This window comes from Sciurus vulgaris, assembly GCF_902686455.1.
Source record: "Sciurus vulgaris genome assembly, chromosome: 6".
NCBI lineage: Eukaryota > Metazoa > Chordata > Mammalia > Rodentia > Sciuridae > Sciurus > Sciurus vulgaris.
In genome coordinates this window covers 106536259-106555850 of record NC_136466.1, presented here as the reverse complement: position 1 = coordinate 106555850, position 19592 = coordinate 106536259, and the positions used below count along the sequence as shown (strand labels likewise).

Sequence of the window (19592 nt, the reverse complement as noted above, 5' to 3'; positions counted from 1 at the left end):
AGGTACTCAACATCCAACTTCATCGTACATTAGCATTTTGCTATCATGACACATAATTCGGACTTTTGCAGAGTGAGGGGACAGGCAGTATTAGGGATTGAACCCAGGACCTTGCACCTGATAGGCCAGCACTCTACCACTGAGCTCCATCTTCAATCCTTTTACTTTCATTTTTGAAACAGTCTCTCACTAAGTTGCCCAGCCTGGCCTAGAACTTGCCATCCTCCTGCCTCAGCCTCGGAATAATGGGGTTTACAGGCGTGCACCACCATGACATCTCAGACTTCTTTTTTCCTTAAGAAACAGAATTTACAGATACATTTATGGTCCCCTAAGTCCCCTTTCCCGATCTTAGTCCCCACCTTCACTTCTTCTTTTTTTTTTTTTTATTGTAAACAAATGGGATACATGTTGTTTCTCTGTTTGTACATGGCGTAAAGGCATACCATTTGTGTAATCATAAATTTACATAGAGTAATGTTGTTTGATTCATTCTGTTATTTTTTTCCCTTCCCCCCACCCCCCACCTTCACTTCTTAGACACTACAATAAATGTTTATGATTCTTTTGAGTATTTTACTTTTCCTGTGTATTTATGACCCACAACAACATATTGTTGTGTTGTTATCAAAAGCTTGGGCTTTGTCCCCTATACCAATCTAGTAATGAAGACATGGTTTTGAGAAAAAGGAGAAAGGAAGTTTATTGCTTTGCTAGCAAACAAGAAACACAGGGGACTCCTGTCCCAGAGGCTGTGACTGCCCATCAGCAGGAACAGGTGATTCAAAGGTTACATTCTGTAAGGAAACCCACAAAAACCACGCCGGACACAGGAAATCACATAAGGGAGTTTATTAAGCAAACAGAGTGTCTCCCTGCAGGGTAAGAGAGAGAATTAGAGGAAAAGAGAAAGGAAAGAGAAAGGGAGTGTGAAAAGCGAGGAGGAGAAAGCAAGTGAGTCAGGGGGAGAGAAAAAGCAAGAGAAAAGATGGCAGTGAAGCTGTAATTACCCGGGCTAACAGGGGACCAATAACAGAGAAGGATACTTGCAAGCTGACTGATAAACCAATAGCTAGCTAGGATGTCCATAGACTGACAAGAATTTGGGAGGCGGGGAAATGAATGCAACGTGAAGGGCGGGGGAGCAGCTTTATCTTATACATTCCACCGGTCTCTGTTGGAGTTGTAATTCACATGTCAATTTGGGAGATAGATAGTCATTTCTGAGATCTTCTGGGGCCATCCTCGAGGTCTGGATTACTACTTTCCTTTGGTGGGTGTGTACTCAGGGACAGATAACTCTGCCTAGGCAATGGGGAAGAAAGGTAATCCTATTTCCCCTGAGATTAGGGAAGGGAAGAGATTAGGGAGGAGCAGGAAGAGAGGAAGAAAAAGAAGCATGTCCATTTAAAAAAAAAAATTTAGCGGTAGATGGAAACAATATCTTTATTTATTTTATTTTATTCATGTGGTGCTGGGGAACCCAGTCCCTCACACATGCTAGGCAAGTGCTCCACCACTGAGCTACAACTCCTGCCAGAAAAACATGCCCATTTAAAAAATAAGTTGCAGTGGCAGAGCAGCAAGGGCTATGTTCAAAGTATGAAGTGGGCAATGTTACAGTGTTGTGAATATTCAAAAATTTCATAGAAATGATATACACAACTGGACTTGGTGGAGCACATCTTTAATCCCAGCAACTCAGGAAGCTGAGGCTGGAGGATAGCAAGTTTGAAAGCCAGTCTCTAATAAGACACTGTCTCAAAAGAAAAAAAAAAAAAAATTAAAAAGGTCTAAGGATGTAGCTCAGTGGTAGAGCAATCCCTAGTACTGGTTTTTTTTTTCTCCATTTCTGACATTTAGTCATGATGATAGAGGGAAAATCTACTTCTTGATAGATGTCATACAAGTTCCTTCATTTTCATTTCTGAACATGTATTCATGGTATATTACTTACATTTATTTGATTACTGTTTGATGGAGATTTAGGTTGTTTCTGTTTTTTCCGATGATAAGTAATTTTACTATGAACCTCGTGGTAGACATGGAGGAGCAAGGCCCAGATCCTCTCAAGGAAGGACTTGTTGCTTTAGCTGCTGAGAATGCTGACGGCACACACCTTCATTCAATTTTCAGTTCCTTTAGGGAATTGCTTTAGCTTCATCCAAGGTCATGGCTGGCAGGACAATCCATTTTCAATGACTGTCTAAATGCATAAACTCCTGGCTCATTGTGGGAACCTCTGACTCCTGAGCTCCCCAGGGAGTTAGGGCTGTTGGGCTCCACCACAGCTGGATGCCTCCCTCCCGCAAGTTCTCCTGTTCTTTCCCACCCATCTTTTTTTGTTGTTGTTGTTGTTCTTTTTAGTTATGCATGACAGTAGAGTGTATTTTGACATATTATATATACATGGAGTATCACTTCCCATTCTTATAGTCGTACATGATGTGGAGGGATTGCACAAGTCGTGTATTCATATATGAATATAGTAAAGTTATGTCTAATTCATTCTACTGTCTTTCCTATTCCCATTCCCCTTCTTCCCTTCATTCCCCTTTGTCTAATTCAAAGAACTACTGTTCTTCCCTCCCTGCCTCCTCTGTTGTATGTTAGCATCCCCATATTACAGAGAGCTTTCTTCCTTTGGTTTTGGGGGATTGGCTTATTTCGCTCAGCATGATAGTCTCCATTTCCATCCATTTACCTGCAAAAGCCATAATTCCATTCTTCTTTATGGCTGAGTAAGATTCCAGTGTGTGTGTGTGTGTGTGTGTGTGTGTGTGTGTGTGTGTGTATCACATTTTCTTTATCCATGCATCTGTCGAAGGGCACCTAATTGGTTGCATAGATTAGCTGTTGTGAACTGAACTGCTATAAACAGCAATGTGGCTGCATCACCGTGATATGCTGATTTTAAGTCCTTTGGATATATGCTGAGAAGTGGGATAGTTTGGTCAAATGGTGGTTCCATTCCTAGTTTTCTGAGGAGTCTACGTACTGCTTTCCAGAGTGATTGTATCAATTTGCATTCCCACCAGCAATGTTTGAGTGTACCTTTGTAACAGTGGTCCACTTTATGCTTTGAATATAGCCCTGGGTGCTCTGTCACTGAAACTTATTTTTAAAAGGACGTTTCTTTCTCTTCCTCTCTCCCTGCTTCTTCCTAATCTCTCCCCTCCCTAATCTCAGGGGAAACAGGATTACCTTTCTTCCCCATCCTGGGTAGTTATCTGTCCTTGAGCACAAACCCACCACAGGAATGAAATAATCCAGACTGGGGATGGTACCAGAAGATCCCAGAAATGACCCAAAAAAACTCCTGTACCCTCTGACTCACAGCCTCTGGACAGGAGTCCCCTGTTTCTCCTTTGCTAGCAAAGCAATAAAACTTCATTTTCTTTTTTCTCAAAACTGTGTCCTCATTATTGGATTTGCATTGTAACAGGGATCCACTTTGTGCTTTAAAATAACCCTTGCTGCTCTGCCACTGCAACTTATTTTTTAAAATTTTTTTGTAGTTGTACAGCATGCCTTTATTTTATTTGTTTATTTATATGTGGTGCTAAGGATCAAACTCAGTGCCTCACATGTGCTAGGCAAGCACCCTGCCACTGAGCTACAGCCCCAGCCCACTGCAATTTATTTTTAAAATAGACATTTTTTTCCCCTCTCTCCCTGTTCCTCCCTAATCTCTCCCCTTCCCTAATCTCAGGGGAAATAGGATTACCTTTCTTCCCTAGGCAGGGAAGGCAGAGCTATCTGTCCCTTAGCACACACCCACCATAGGAATGAAGAAATCCAGACTGTGGGGATGGTACCAAAAGATCTCAGAAATGACCACCTTCCAAATTAACAAGTGAATTACAACTTCAACAGAGATCATGTGGAATGTAGCCTTTGGGTCACCTCTTCAAAAGCCCCCTGTTCCTGCTGATGGGCAGAATCACAGCCTTTGGGACAGGAGACCCCTGTGTTTCTCCTTTGCTAGCAAATCAATAAACCTTTTTCCTTTTTCTCAAAACCATGTCCTCATTATTGGATTGGCATCAGGGACAAGGACCAAATTTTTGGCAACAACTTGACTTTGGGAAAATGAGAGTTGAGAAGGACCCAGACCCATTCCCCCTTATTTTCCCATTCCATTCACTTCATTGAGTATGATTTTTTTCCTTGCATTCCTTCCAGAGAATCCTCTCTTGCTGAGGGAGAGTGTGTGCTGAGTGACCTGTATTTCACACCAGTGCCAGTGCCCTCAGGCTTCATTGCCAAGCGTCTCATCTTTCCTCCTCTCATTTTGTCTTTTGTTCCTCGGTCTATTTGGGAGTTGTAAAATCGGAAAAATTGGCTTTGATTGGTATCATGTAAAGCACTAAAAAGAGCAGTCATGTCAGACGTGGACAAGCACCACTCAGATCCCAGTAATGAAGTAGAAACTTGCAAGTGCGCATGCAGGCAGGATGTACCTCAGTGGTAGGGTGCCCCTGAATTCAATCCCCACTATTTGGGGGGTGGAAAAAAGGTAGAATCTTGTTGCACAGAGTAGAATCTTGTCAGCCCTAGCTGATAGCACCTGCCAGATTTGCTTCAGCCGTTGAGCTGAGGTCACACTCTTCTTGAGGTGGCCCCCTGCCCATGATCAACTGTGGCAATAGTAGCTGAGGTCACATTCTTATGGGGTGGCCCCCATGCAATGACCAAGCAAAGCCAAGATACCAGAGTTGAGCCATTTCCACCCTGCTTACCCACTCCTTTTACCATCAGTCCTGCAGGGCTCAGCAATGAGCTGGCAGAGACTTCACGAAGTCTGTACCACAGGCTGATGGCTCCCTGCCCCACTCTGCCTCCTCCTTTCTTATATAGGTGTTCCTCTCTGAAAAACTATGTAGTCCCTCGCCCCTCTCAGTACGTGTTTCTCAGAGAGGCCAGCAGACTGACTTAGTATCAGAAGTCATCCCAGAAAGCAGGTTGAAGGTGCAGTTTGGTGACTGGATCGCTCACCACCTGGCTAGCAATAAACACATTGTTTTGAGTGACGAATAGAGATCAAAAGTCCAGGCAAAAGGTGATAATCCCATTTCTAAAATTCTCTCTGGTGGTGAGTTGGGACAAATGAACCAGTGGAATGTACTGACTGTGTCAATTTAAGCACTTAAAATGCAAGGTTAGTGAGAGAAGCTGGGAATATGTGGTTGACCATCACAGTTGCCTTTCCCAAGAGAGCTTATTCTGCTGCCAGGGCCTTGGTTCCAAGTTTCACATCCACCTGTTGCAGAACTTGCTAATCAGACTGGGATCACATGAATGCACAGAGGCATCATGGCACACCTGGATGAAATGAGAGGGAAACGCCTAGAAGTCCACTGACTATGGGAAGTTGGGAGACACCGAAGAATGAGCCATGCATGACTGACATCCGACTCGCAGAGAAGGAGTTGATTCCAAAGTTGTTTCAAGTACTGGTCCCTCAGTACCAAGGTCAAAATGGGGGCGACACAAGAATGCTGCAGACCCCAAATTGGAGTGAGCAGTACTGGGCCAAGATGCAGTATTAGAATCGGCAGTGGTTGAATATAATGGGCACTGTCTCTCATCCCTGCTCTGCTTCTCAGAGACAGCAACCTTACACTCCCAAACCAGGCAGTGCTGGGCCTGGAGTAGGACCTCCACCAGAACAGGGAAGCAAGCACCCACAGCTCCCACACAGTTGAAACGTCAAGGATTTACTGTTGCTGAGGGGTCTATGCCTCTTTTTAATGTCCATGATCACAGGCCTTTGGAGCTTTTTTAATGTCTGAAAAGAACTAGAGTTAGAATTGGAAAATGGATAGTGTTAATGGAGCCCTGGAAAATTTGAGGGAGCTGGATGGCCCTGTCTTTGCACAATAGATAAAATTCCTTATATGAAGATTTTTTAAAATGTCAGGGTAATACAAGTAATGGAATCAGAGGGTTGTTATGAACTTGTATAGTCACCCTATGAACTAAAAATGAAAAACTGTGGGTAATTAACATTGTTTATTCTCAAATATTAAATGTTAACTGATAAAAACATCAGATTTGTTATTAAATTTAATTTAAACTTAATTTTTTATTAATAAAAATATCACTGAAGATATTCTGCAACAGTTTCATAAAGAACAGGACAGGACAAATACCTATACTTTTTAATATTATGTTATCAATGTTATCAATATTTTAGTAAAATCAGTGTACTATTTTGTGTTTGAAATAAATATAACATGCAGAATCACAAAACAAAACAAAACAAAAAGAATTGCTTATTGCCTTGGGATCACTCTCTAAGGATAATAAATGTAATATCCAAGCTAGGATCCCAGAAGATGATGAAAACTTGCTACTAGGTCTACTCCTAGAAACCTGGAAAAAGCAATGGTCTTCACAGATACAGAACTGAAATGCTTGACTTGACATAGTGTATGGAACAGAAAAAAAGGGAGAAAAAGACTCAGGAAATAAGAATGCTAGAATGGATATATTGAGACCAGAATAAAGAATGTGTTCCTCAGGAAAGTTCAAAGGACACACCATTCACCAGTGCAAATGTGCTGGTGAGGAGGCATCTCTGCAGCCCAGGGTTAAGGGCAGCAGAACTGGTCATAGAATTCTGGCTTACCAATATCAAGCAGGAAGAAAAGGCCCAAGCAATGGAGGTCATCGACATCAGAAACCAGAATGTCCCAGTGTCCACAGTTATAATATAGCTAATAGACCCACCCCTAATCCCTTTGGGCAAAATAGCTAGACAGCCAATAGTCACAGATTAATATAAAAAAATCGAACTAGAGTAAGAGTGATGAGCAGAAAGATGAAGGCAGTTAACCCCAGAAAAAGTCTCTTACCCAGATTCTGGACCTGAACTAGTTTTCAGTTCTTGAATCTGGTGATCATTGACAAAAGAGCTGGTTGAACTCCAGTGTGAAGTATCCTGCAATGCATAATGATTTCCTCAGGGCTTCCCCAGAGGGTTCTCTGACTTTGGTGGGGGTTTATCTCCCTCTCTCTAGTGCACATGTGCCTTATCAAGGACTCTAGCATGTTAGTGTGTTCTACTTATCCTGTCATATCAGCATGATGTTATCAATGTGATGAATCAAAGTGTACTTGATTGATTATTTACTGGGGTAAAGAGAATATTCAGAAATTTCAAGGATGATTAGAGACAAATTATGCAAATTGACACTGAAGCCTGATGACCTGAAACTTCCTCATAGGTTCTGTGTTAGAGTAGAGGCATACACGGGTAAGGGTCAGGTAATGAATGAACTCTTGACTGAAATATGAGTCCCAGGGTTCTGTGAAATCACCCGATGATCACTTCCCTGGTCCACAGATATGACTGGGATTGACATATTTGGCAGTTTGAGTAGCCCACACATTAGAGTTATTGGTGAGAGCTACTGTAGCAGGGAGGGTCAAAAAGAAGCCTCCAAAACTGTTCTTTCCATCCATCAAAAGAACAAATCAAAAGCAGTATAACACTTCCAGAGATGGTAGAAATTCATGTCACTCTTAAGATTCAGGCATGGTGGTCCTTATCATATCCCTGTTTAATTTGCTGGTCTGGTCCTTTGCAGAAACCAGATGGATCCTGGAGACTTGCTAGCTCAACCACAAAATAGCTCTGATCACAGCTGCTTAGCCAGATGTTTCTAGAACATATAATACAATCTCTGGTATGTAGGATGAAGCTATTGATTTGGCAAATGCATTCTTTTCTATCTCAGCCAGGAAAGAAGATCAGAAACAGTTTGCTCCAGGGCCATGTTAACTCTCCAGCCATCTGTCATAATATAGCCTGAAGACATCTGGACCATCTGGACATATCGCAGAACATCACATTGATTCATTGCATTGATGACATCATGCTGATCTGATAGGATAAGTAGAGGATGCTAACATGCTGGAGTCCCTTGATAAGGCACATGTATGCTAGTGACAGGGAAATAAACCCAACAAAAGTCAGGTACTTGCCAATGTGGTAAAGTGTCTCCACATTCTGTGGTCAGGTGCATTCCAGGACGTTCCCTTAAAAGTAAAAGACAATGTTCCATCATGCATGAAGGAAACACAAGGCTTATTAAGGACTGTTCAGGTTCTGAAGGCAACGCATTTCACACCTAGAAAAAGTGCTTCAGCCTATAGTTCAGGTGATATGGAAAGCTGCTAGCTTTGAGTGGAGCCCAGAATAGAATGACTCTGCAGCAGGTCCAGGCTACGGGGCAGGCAGCCCTGCAGCTTGGGACAAATTATTCCAGTTCACTCTTCGTTATTCAAGATGTCAACAGTAGAAAAAGCTATGCTGTGAAGTTTATGGCAAGCCCCAGTAGAAGAATCACCGCTGGCTCCTGGGTTTATGGAGCTTGGTGACACCATCTGCAGGAGAGAATTAAACCTCCTTTTTTTGGCAGTACTGATGATTGAACTCCGAACCTTGCACAAGCTAGGTAAGAGCTCTACCACTGCGCTATGCCCCAGAACCGAGTAACAACTCTTTGATAAAACAAAATGCTAATGGGCCCTGGTAGAACTGGAACACTTGACCTTGGGCTACAAAGTGACAATGAGTCTGGAATTGCCTACATGAATTGGGGACAAGTCATAAAGTCAGGTGGGTCCAGTAGCAATCCATCCCAAAATGGAAATGCTTTTTAAAATTTTAAGACATGATCTTGATAAATTGCTGAGGTTGACTTTGAACTTGCAATCCTCCTTGCCTCAGCCTCTGGAGTTTCTGGGATTACAGGGGTGTGCCACTGAACCCAGCTACAAGATGGAAATGATATATCTGGGACTCAACATGAATATGAAGAGATGACACAAGCATGTAATGTGAGCAATTATTCTAGAACCCCATGACATATACTAAGCCCCATCATAGCCTTCACTATGTAGCACCATCCCTCTTCAGATCAAATTCATGGCCACATGGGACTCTGATTCAATCAGCTAAAAAGAAAGGAAAACCCCTAACTTGGTTAAAGGACAGACTGATTCTTTAGGCAAAACCCCAAAATGATGCTGTCTGCATTGTACATTATTCAGGGATGATTGTGAAAGACAGTGATAAGATACTGAAAGAAATCTCAATGAACAGAGCTTCAGGAGGTGTACTTGTGTGATAGGAGAAGTGTCCCAGAGTCAAACTACGGTAAATGGTCCTGAGCCTGCAAGAAGAAAATTAGATATCCAGACAAGAAGGTCTAGATAAGAGGTATATACATGGACATATGACAGAGGGCAGAAGGTGTGAAGATTTTTCAAAAATCACGTTAATGTCAACCAGAAAGTACCTGTATAGCCTGGACACCAAACAGCCAAGGGGACAAAATAACTCAATTAACTGATATTCACTGGCATAACAGGCAAATGAATGACATGGCCATAATGGATGGAAGTTGTGCATGGGTTTAAAAACATGGATTCCCACTTACCAAGGCTACTCTAATGACACCTTTTTGAAAGTTCAACCTACCAGCATCAGACAATAATGCTGAGTCTCTAATATGGCATTGTTCCTTGAAAAGACAATCATGTCATTTGGTGTCAAAGAGATTACTACATTGGACCCTTTTCTTTCCTCCTGGAAGGGCTGGTTTTTTTTGTTTTGTTTTGTTTTTTTCTCTCATAGGAATAGGTACTTCATGTGGTTCTGGCTTTGTCTTTCCTGCCCACAGGCCTCAGTCAGCACCATTATTAAGCTACTTACAGAAGGGTTGATTTGTAGACTTGAAAAAATATAGTCTGCAACCAAAGAACCCCTTTTACAGATCCACTGGTTATATCATATAACACCATATAATATAGTCTCTAGAGGCTACTGCCTAGAGTGTTGGCATGGTTTGCTGGAAGCAGTACACTGGAAGGACAGGGTAACATGACATGGTATAGATATTAAATAACTGATCTTTATAAGGCACTGTCCCCAGGAGGAAGAAAACATTCGTAAGTCTGGGAACTAAGAGAAGAAGCAGGAGTGATCTCATTTTCCACACTCTTAGAGATACTCACCTCCCAAGGGATTCCCAGTTTTGGATTCTGTAAGGTTAGAGATCCTAATCCCCAATGTGGGTGCATTCTTGCCAGGAGACATAGGAAAGCTCCCCTTGAGCTACAGGCTACCACTTCCACCTGGACACTCTGGGCTCTCTAACCAGGGCAAGAGGAAGAGTCACCATCTCATCAGGGTTAATGAACCCTAGTCAGTAGTAAAAAGAAGGGTGGCTATTATGTGACGGGAGCAGAGAGGAATGTGTATGGAACACAAGAGGTACATTCTTAACTAATTGTAACAAATAATAGTGATGTAGTGATGGAGGCTATACATTAGTAAAATTACCAGGGTTCAGACCTCACAGGAATGAGGGCTTGGGACACAGCATCAGGTGAGTTACTAATGTTAGCAGAGGACCAAAGGACTTTGGAATAGAGAGTTAAGGAGGGAGAGAATGAGTACCAACTATGCACTCATGAGATCAACCATGTAGGGCTGCACTTCATCCTGCTCACCTTCCTCTTTTAAGTTTCCCTTTAGAGACCTGACAACCCTGGAGGAGCCACTCCCCAAATGTTTTTTTTCTTTTTTTTTTTTTAAGTTGTAGGTGAACACAATACCTTTATTTTACTTATTTTTATGTGGTGCTGAGGATCGAACCCCATGCCTCACACATGCTAGGCAAGCGCTCTGCCACTGAGCCACAACCTTAGCCCTCCCCAAATGTTTTTATGAAGTGAATACAGGTGGCCTACAAGGTTAACTGTGGCAGATGTGGAGATGTGTTAATCAAGTCTTCCTTCAAGAAAAGGGCTCACTTCTCAGCTGTAAGGGGTGTAGTAAATTAACAGTCCTCGGGGCTGGGGCTATACCTCAGTAGCAGAGCGCTTGCCTAGCACATGTGACACACTGGGGTCAATCCTTGGCACTATATTAAAAAAACAAAATAAAAGTGTGCTATCCATATACAACTACAAAAAATAAATAAATAAATAAATAAATAAATAAATAAATAAAGGGCAGTCCTCAGCTGTTGATGCCTTCTGAGTTAGCCTCAGGTTTTCATCCTATGCTTTTCTCTGGGTGGTTCCCAGAAAATGACTGAGCAAGGCCTATTGCCACTCAATGGGAAAATCCTTCAAGGAACAATTTTTATCCGGACAATCTGTGTGATCCGCCTACTCAATCTGACTTCTGCCCCTTTTCTTTCACACGTCCCTTTCACTTGTGAAATAAACTTGTGTATCCCTAACTTCTCTTCAATGTCTACTTTTGGGGCAATCTAACCGGGATAGTGCTGGACTGGAATCAGGCCCCTGAACTCCACATTCTCTGCTCCCAATCTTGGGATGGGCAACCAAACTCATCAGAACTACTGTTTTCTCATACAATTAAAGATACTTATTTTTTTCATATCCACATGACACAGTTATTATGAGGATAAAATGAACATATGCAGGAAAATGCTATGCAATTTGAAAATTACTATGTAAATTATTATAGTTTTTATTAAAAGAACTAAAGTACAAAACATGATGGTACATGCCTGTAATCGCAGCTACTAAGAAGGCTGAAGTAGGAAGATCACAAGTTAGATGCAGGCCTGGACAACTTAGTGAGAGCCTGTCTCAAAATAACAAAATAAGCAAAAAGGGCTGGGGGTGTAGTTCAGTGGTAGAGTGATTGCCTTGCACAAATAAGGCCCTGGTTTCAGTTTCCAGTACTGCAAAAGAAAAACAAACAAAAAAAAAAGAGGTTTAAAGAGTTAAAGCATTTCTCAGGTTACCAAACAATCCTTGACAGTGTTAAAAAACTCAAACAGATAATGGTTTTCAAGCCCTTTCAAAGCTGGTATGATGTATGCAGGTTTTCTGTAGCTTTACTTATTCTCAGGGAGTAATTTATACACCTAGATATCCTGTTTGACAATCAGATACAGACTTAAACAAAGAATTGTAGAGCACTGTTGTAAGCTGTTGTGGGAATTTTGGTTTGTTTCTTTTCATTTCTAGGCTAACAATTACTAAGAGGAAACAAGAAAAACTGAAATATCTCTTTTGACAAAACACAGGCTAGAGTTATTTGGGAAAATACTTAATATTCATGTAACCATGAAACATTTTTTTTAAACTTCTAATAAGACATAATTTTATATCTGGGGATAAGTATTATAAATATTATGATCTAAATATGCATGTACACAAAATATTCCCTATAGTTTCTCACTTATTCTCTGGATTCTTATTTATTTTTTCTGGTACTGGGGATTGATCCCAGGGGTGCTTAACCACTGGACCACATCCCCAGGCCTTTTTTATATTTTATTTAGAGACAGGGTCTCACTGATATGCTTAGGGCCTCACTAAGTTCCTGAGACTGGCTTTGAACTTTCCATCCTCCTGCCTCAGCCTCTCTAGCCACTGGGGTTACAGGTATGTGCCACTGCATCCTGCTGGATTCATATTTATATATAATGTATTAAACAAAAAGAACTAGTGATCAGGTTAATTACTTTATCAGAAAAAAATTGTTAGCAGTTACTGTTTCATAAAAAAGAAGAGAAATTTTTCTATAATGGGCTATTGTTTACTTAACTGGCAATTCTAATTTGCAATGGGTTTTCTCTCTTCCAGTCTTTTAAAAGGTATTTCTTTGATTTGCATTTAAGTGTTGACACAAGTTGTTTCAAGCTTTGAAACCTTGTGGTTTAATATAAAGAAATGGTCTTATACACAACCACAAAAATGGGAAGTTATACTCCATGTATGTATGATATGCCAAAATACATTCTACTGTCATGTATAAGTAAAAAGAACAAATTAAAAGTGAAATGGTCTTACACACATTTTAGACCTATGGACAAGCTGAGTGAGGTGGCACACGCTTGTAATTCGAGCAGCTTGGGGGGCTGAGACAGGAGCCTAGCAAATTCAAAGCCGGCCTCAGCAACTGTGAGGCGCTAAGCAACTCAGTGAGACCCTGTACCTAAATAAAATACAAAATAGGGCTGGGGATATGGCTCAGTGGTTGAGTATCCTCGATAGTTCCCCGCCCCACCTGCCAAAAAAAAAAAAAAAAAAAAAGAAAGAAATATGGATAAAAGAATAATTCCCTTATAATCTATCATGGTACAGAATACCTGCACTGTGACTTGGACACTAATAGGAAAGTGAATGTTAATAATATAAACTGAATCATAAAATCTACTAGGCAAAATTTTATGTTTCATCATGGTTTAATATGAATAGCAGAGTTCTTCAGATTGACATGACATTTTGCATGTGCCTTCTGGGAACTTTGATAATTGAATATAACTTCAAAAGGGCTAAAGCCCAGTAACCTCCAAATGAGGTTCATAGAACAGTACACAATGATGAAACCTGAAGCAATAAAACACTGGTGAACTGAAATAAAAACATTCCGTACTCTTAGGACATGACTGAAAATTTTGTTTTAGAGTTCGACTAGGTTGTCTTCAGACATCTTTCATACCTAAGTCTTGTCTCAGGGATCTTAGGTGAGAATCTCACAGTTTGGAGGACCCCAATCGAGTTTAGCACATAGTTCCTATACTGTTACAGGGTGTTTCTTTATGAATATAGTTGTCTATCCGATTCCCTCAGAGCGCATGAAGGCAAATTTCCACATGAGGGTCCCTTGAATGCTTGGAGTTCTAAATATCTCAGTTCCTCCACCTTTGCTCCTTTCTCCTGAATTCGGAGCCACCTGTGCTGCAGTGCACACCTGCCAATTTCCCCGAGCCGGGAACCGGCAGGCTGCCCGCCGCAGGTTCCAGGCCCGGGAGGAGGAGCTGGGCGGAAAGGAGGAGAGTCGGGAGCGCGGCCGCTCACAGGCCGCGTTGGGGGACGCGGAGGGGCGGGGCGGCGCGCGCGCTCCGCGGCTGCCGCGTCACCAGCGTGCGGCACGTGCCCGTGTTTACGTCCCTCGTGGAGCCGCCGACGTCAGCAGCTTAATGGCAACATTGTGGCGATGCTGAGGCGCAGAGTTTAGGAGACGCGTCTACCGTCAGGCCGGCTCCGCACTGTGGGCAGGAAGAAGAGCAGGGGCCGGGAGATCGGCCCGGCGAGCGGCGGGGACACACACCCCGCCGGCCCGGCCCTGCAGCACCGGCTCCTCGCCTCCGGAGTGCAGCAGACGCATCTCCGCGGCCTCGTGCGGGGGGTGGCCGGGCGGCCGCGAGGCGCTGCCGCAGCGCGGGGCTTGTAAACAGATCCGGCCGCACGTGACCATGTGAACTACCTGCTCCGGGACGCGTATTGTCTTTCCTGCGAGCCGCGCCACAAAGGAGCTCGGCGGTTCGAGAGCGGAGGGACGGGCGAGCGAGCGAGGAGAGCCGGCCGGCGCGCTAAGATGGCTGAAGGCGCCCGGCGAGGGTGAGCGGGGGGCGCGGTGCAGCCAGCCGCTGAGACCTCAGGCGGGCAGGGCCGACGGTCCTCCCCCGCGGCCGGGCGCCGCAGCCACCATGTCGTTCGCTCTGGAGGAGACGCTCGAGTCGGACTGGGTGGCTGTACGGCCTCATGTGTTCGACGAGCGCGAGAAGCATAAGTTCGTCTTCATTGTGGCCTGGAACGAGATCGAAGGCAAGTTTGCCATAACCTGCCACAACCGGACGGCCCAGAGGCAGAGGAGCGGCTCCCGGGAACAGGCGGGGACTCGAGGGGGTGCCGAAGGTGGCGCACCCGTGTCCGACGGGACCCGCGGGCCAGGTAGCCCGGTGGGCAAGGGCCGGCCTGAAGTCACTGGCTCTGCGACTCCGGTCCGGAGTCCTGGGCCCCGGAGGAGCCCGACTTGGGCAGAGGGCGGCTCTCCGCGCAGCGCGCGGAGCCTTCGGGGGGACCCGCAGCTGCGGAGCCCGGCCGGCAGAGGGGCGGAGAGTCTTCTCAGGAGCCCTGCACGGGCCAAGCCCAGCCCTGTCCGGAAAGGAGCTGAAGCCAGAGATGCTGCAGGGTGCGCCGCGGCAGCCCAACCGGCGCCCAGGGAGGCCCCGGTGTCCTCCGTGCGGGTAGTGAGCGCCTCGGGGGCGGTCTCCGAGGAGATCGAAGTCTTGGAAATGGTCAGGGAAGACGAGACCCCCCTGGCGCTCTCCGATGCGGAGCAGCCTCCTCCTGCTGCGGAGCCGGAGTCTCCGGCCGAAGAGTGCAGCTGGGCTGGGCTCTTCTCCTTCCAGGATCTGCGCGCGGTGCACCAACAGCTGTGCTCTGTGAATTCGCAGCTGGAACCATGCCTGCCGGTGTTCCCAGAGGAGCCCTCCGGCATGTGGACCGTGCTGTTCGGTGGCGCGCCGGAGATGACCGAGCAGGAGATCGACACTCTGTGTTACCAGCTTCAGGTCTACCTGGGCCACGGCCTGGATACCTGTGGCTGGAAGATCCTCTCCCAGGTGCTCTTCACTGAGACCGACGATCCCGAGGAGTATTACGAAAGCCTCAGTGAGCTTCGACAGAAGGGCTACGAAGAAGTCCTGCAGCGGGCCAGGAAGCGTATCCAGGAGGTAAGAACCTAGTCTGGGTAGTTGTCACTGCTTTTGGTTCCTTACTACCGAAGGCTGGAGCCAGGGTCTGTGATGTGCGCCTTTGGGATAGTTGTTTTTCTGCAAACTGGAAAGGGAAGTGTTCCTGATCGCTGTCCCCATTCATTTCTTTTAGTGGCTTATTTTAAGTTTCTTTGACTCTGAAAGCCTTTTGATAAGAATCATTTTCCTTGCCCGTTTATTAAATAAATCCTATGTAATAAGTGCACTCTGTTTACAACTGAGCATTGGTAGTGACATTAAAGCCACTAAGAAAAAAGGTGTCCTAAGAAAAAAGGTGTCCTGTAATCATAGGTTAAGTATTACTTATGTTCCTAAAACTTTTTCCAGTAATTGCCCAGATGTCAGCTCTTTCCTGGTGTCATATTTATTTACTCAAAATAGTTCGTCTCATGGAGCAAAGTTGATCTTGTTTTCTTTTTATGCAGACTGTTGGCGCAGGCAGATTTTAACTTGATTTTATTAATTTTATTTTCTTTGGTTGTTCAAATACCGAGTTACACCCCTAGCCCTAAATTAATGTTTTAATGAGTGACCTGTCCAAATTTAAGAAGAACCAACTGACAATTGGATGCAAATTTATTTTTAGGGTATCTCAAGTCTTTACAGATGACTCAGGTTTCAGTCGTTTTAGGGAAGAAAGGTACTGGGCAGGAATGTTTATTATATACTTTTGCACTTAATTAAGAGTTAAAGGAGTGCAAAATTTTTTTCAATCCTTAAAATAACAGGAAATAAGGGGGCGGGCAAAAATTCCAGGATGGCGATATATATATATATGGAATTTTACAGTGTGTGAAGTGTAATTTAAAATTATGCCTGCTTACTAGCATCTACCGAAGAAACTTTATTAAAAAGGGATTTAAAAAGTTCCCTCTAATGAACATTACAGGTAGCCTCTCAAAAACAATTTGCTGTTTTTAGTATTGGTACAAATTAAGGTTGGATTTAAGATGGGGAGATGCCCCTTTTTTATCGTGTTTTTATTCCTTAGATTGTGGTGTTATTTGCCTACATCTATCTAATATTTGGATCTTGTTATTAGGCCAGGGTACTGGAGCCTCCTGGTTTCTGCAGTGGACATTAGATATTTTTCCTTGCTGGACTTGAATATTTAGGAAACAGTTCTTATACCACAGGACTTCTATAATGTCCTGTATACAGGTTTCACTCCTTTATGTTGATTTAGTTATGCTAAATGTCACTTAACCCATAACTTGATCCTTTGATTCCAGAGATCTTTTTTTTGTGTGTGTCTTCTGTCTTTTGTGTCTTTTCTACCTTAAATTCTTGATGGAAAGAAAGAACAGAGATCACTAATATTTTTTTCTAGTGTTTTAATCTGTAGATCTTTTAAACTGCAAGAACAAAGCTAGTACTTCTTTCTCTTGCTCAGAGATATAGTTTTTTTCCAAACTAGCAATTTTTCCATCCCTTATTGAGTAGACCTTTCTGATTTTTAACTCTAAGGATACTCAGAAAAAAGGAACTATTTCTGGCTTCTAAATTGAAATGGGTTGAAAACGAACTGCCAAAAATGTAGTTTTCTAGAACTCATTAGTAGGGTTATGTTTTTAAAATAGTATGTTTTTATTATAATAATGTATTTTCCTAATTAAAACTATTGCTCTTATATTTTATTTTCTTTGATGGAAAAAAGTTAGAACTTTCTTTTTTTGCAAGACTAGGAATTGGACCCAGGGATACTCTGTCACTGAGTACCATATCTCTAACCCTTTTCATTTTTATATTTAGATAGGGTATCTCTAAATTGCCTCAGCTGACCTCAAACTTGTGATCCTCCTGCCTCTACCTCCTGAATCACTGGAATTTTGTGCTTGTGCTTCCAGGCCCTGCTAAAAAAAAATTAAAACTTTTAGTAGTAGTTTGTGTTTTGGGAACCAACTCAAATGTTATAAATTCATAAACAGTAAATATGTAATTTTTGGTTCTTCATGTAGTTGGCATCAAAGACAACAAGGTCGTTTATAATGCCTACCTTCATTTATACTGGAAGATTATGTTGAAATTTAGACCTATGTGGGGAAAGCATTATGTGGTTGATTAGTGATGCTTGCCATGGGCATGGTATGACAGTGTATTAGGACACTGCCATGTATTTGTGTTCTGGCTGCTTAAAATTTTTGCTATCTTAATAGTTTGCAGTATTTTGTTGTTGTTTGTTTTGTTTTATTTTTGATTTGTTTATGATGCTGGGGGAAGAACCCAGGGACCTGCACGTGCCTTGTAAGTGCTCTACTACTGAGCTATACCTCCAACCTCAGTAGTAACATTTTCAAATATAAAATCTGTACAGAAGTTGTGTCTTGTTTGTATTAATTCTGTGGAGTTTAGTAGTTCCACCTAATTCAGTAGTGTTTGTTCCCAGTTCTCAAGTTGATTGAGCTGTGGAATTCACCATAACTTAACAGATATACTACTTAGATATCTGTTAGTCCTTTGATCATGTTTTTCCTTCTTTAGTTTCTTTCTGTCTTTTTTTGTGGTCCACTGAACTACAGGATATCTTGGTCCTTGTCTCCTTAAGTTGCTGAGGCTGAATTCAAATTTGTGATCCTCCTGTCTCGGCCTCCTGAGTAACTGGGCAGACTTGTGCCACCTTGCCAGTTCTACACCTGTTTTTGTTTAAGACGACCATTAAATTGTTGAAAGGAGGTTTGGTGGTGGTGGTGGTGGTGGTGGTTTTTTGCTGTGTTGGAAATTGAATACGGGGTCTCAGGCATGCCAGGTAGGCACTCTGCCAATGGGCTGTAGTCCCTCACACCTTATCCCATTCCTCCCCCCCCCCCTTTAAAAATAAAACAGACTGTACAACCAGATTGTAAATTTTGCAAGATATAAGTAGATTTTAAACTTCGCAAGGCCACTGGCCTTGACAATACTTGGTGTTCTCCTCTTTACTACCCCTACTTCGGAACTACATTCTTTATATTAGTGGATAAAAGAATACCAGATTTTTCTTTTATTATTACAAGAGTAAGGATATGGAAGATGTTTATAAATATAATTTCTGTGGATTGACAAATGTAATTATTGAGGGGCTATGGTTTAAAAGATAGGAGAAAAAGCTCTGAAACTTTTAAAATAAGAGGTCTTTATTTGGGGTTGGTGAAGTCCCCAATAAATGGGCCATGGGTGGATTTTAATGAGGCACCCTAAGTAGCCTTCAAAGTTTTATATATGTCAGCTCGTATGCATTATTGGAGATAAAGGCTTTTATCAAACTTTAAAAAAGTTTTTTTTTTTTTTTTTTTTAGCTTATTTATTTTTATGTGGTGCTGAGATCAAACCCAGTGCCTCACATGTGCTAGGTAAGCGCTTTACCACTGAGCTACAACCCCAACCCCTTTTATCAAGCTTTTAAAGGTGTTCCTCAAAAAGAGATTTAAAACCCTGTTGTAAATTATCTTCGAGTTTACACACCTGTATGGGAGTTTAGTTTTTAGAATATTCTTCAAGAGTTAATATGGGATCTTAAGAAGTACTCCCATATTTTGTTTTCTGCTGAAAGTTTTTGTAAATGATTCACTGCTTTGGTCAGTTGACTGGAAATTATAGTTTGTGGGAACTTACAACTTATATAGGGATAATAAATTATTTTTAGATGACAGAAGAGTCAGAAGATTGTGTTCTGCTTAAAGCCTCAATTCTAATAAAATGTGAAATTTGGTTTGTTTTGGATTTTTACAAGGGTTTATTGCTATTTATACAGCAGGCACGTAATCCCTATATGAATGCAGGTGCCACCAAGGCCTCTTTGAATAGTTTCATCAGTAGGCCTTGGTTGTTGGTCAGAGCTGAGGTGTGCATTACAGTGTTGTGTGCTAGGTGGCCCATACTGAGGCTTATCTTTGATGACCTGGATTTTGTAAATAATAGTTTCTGTGTAAGGACAGCTTTCCTGAAATGATTAATTAGGGTGCTTTAGATAGTAAACCTTAATTATGGTCTAAAAATCAGTATTTACTTATAATTTATGATGTTTACAAAAATCTTTTCAATTCTAAC

At 42.6% G+C, this 19592-nt stretch overlaps 1 protein-coding gene across 2 annotated transcripts in view; it reads left to right on the top strand.

Annotated features, from left to right (window-relative positions):
* Positions 1 to 13325: 13325 nt before the first annotated feature.
* Positions 13326 to 19592, top strand: part of JMY (junction mediating and regulatory protein, p53 cofactor) — a 99680-nt gene continuing 93413 nt past the window's right edge. The window contains exon 1 of one of the 2 annotated variants that reach the window (XM_079143565.1): positions 13326 to 15524. In XM_079143565.1, coding sequence (XP_078999691.1) covers positions 14496 to 15524 — 1029 coding nt within the window. In that variant the 5' untranslated portion in view covers positions 13326 to 14495. The remainder of the gene's footprint in view (positions 15525 to 19592) is intronic. The other variant, XM_079143564.1, reaches the window with a different exon arrangement.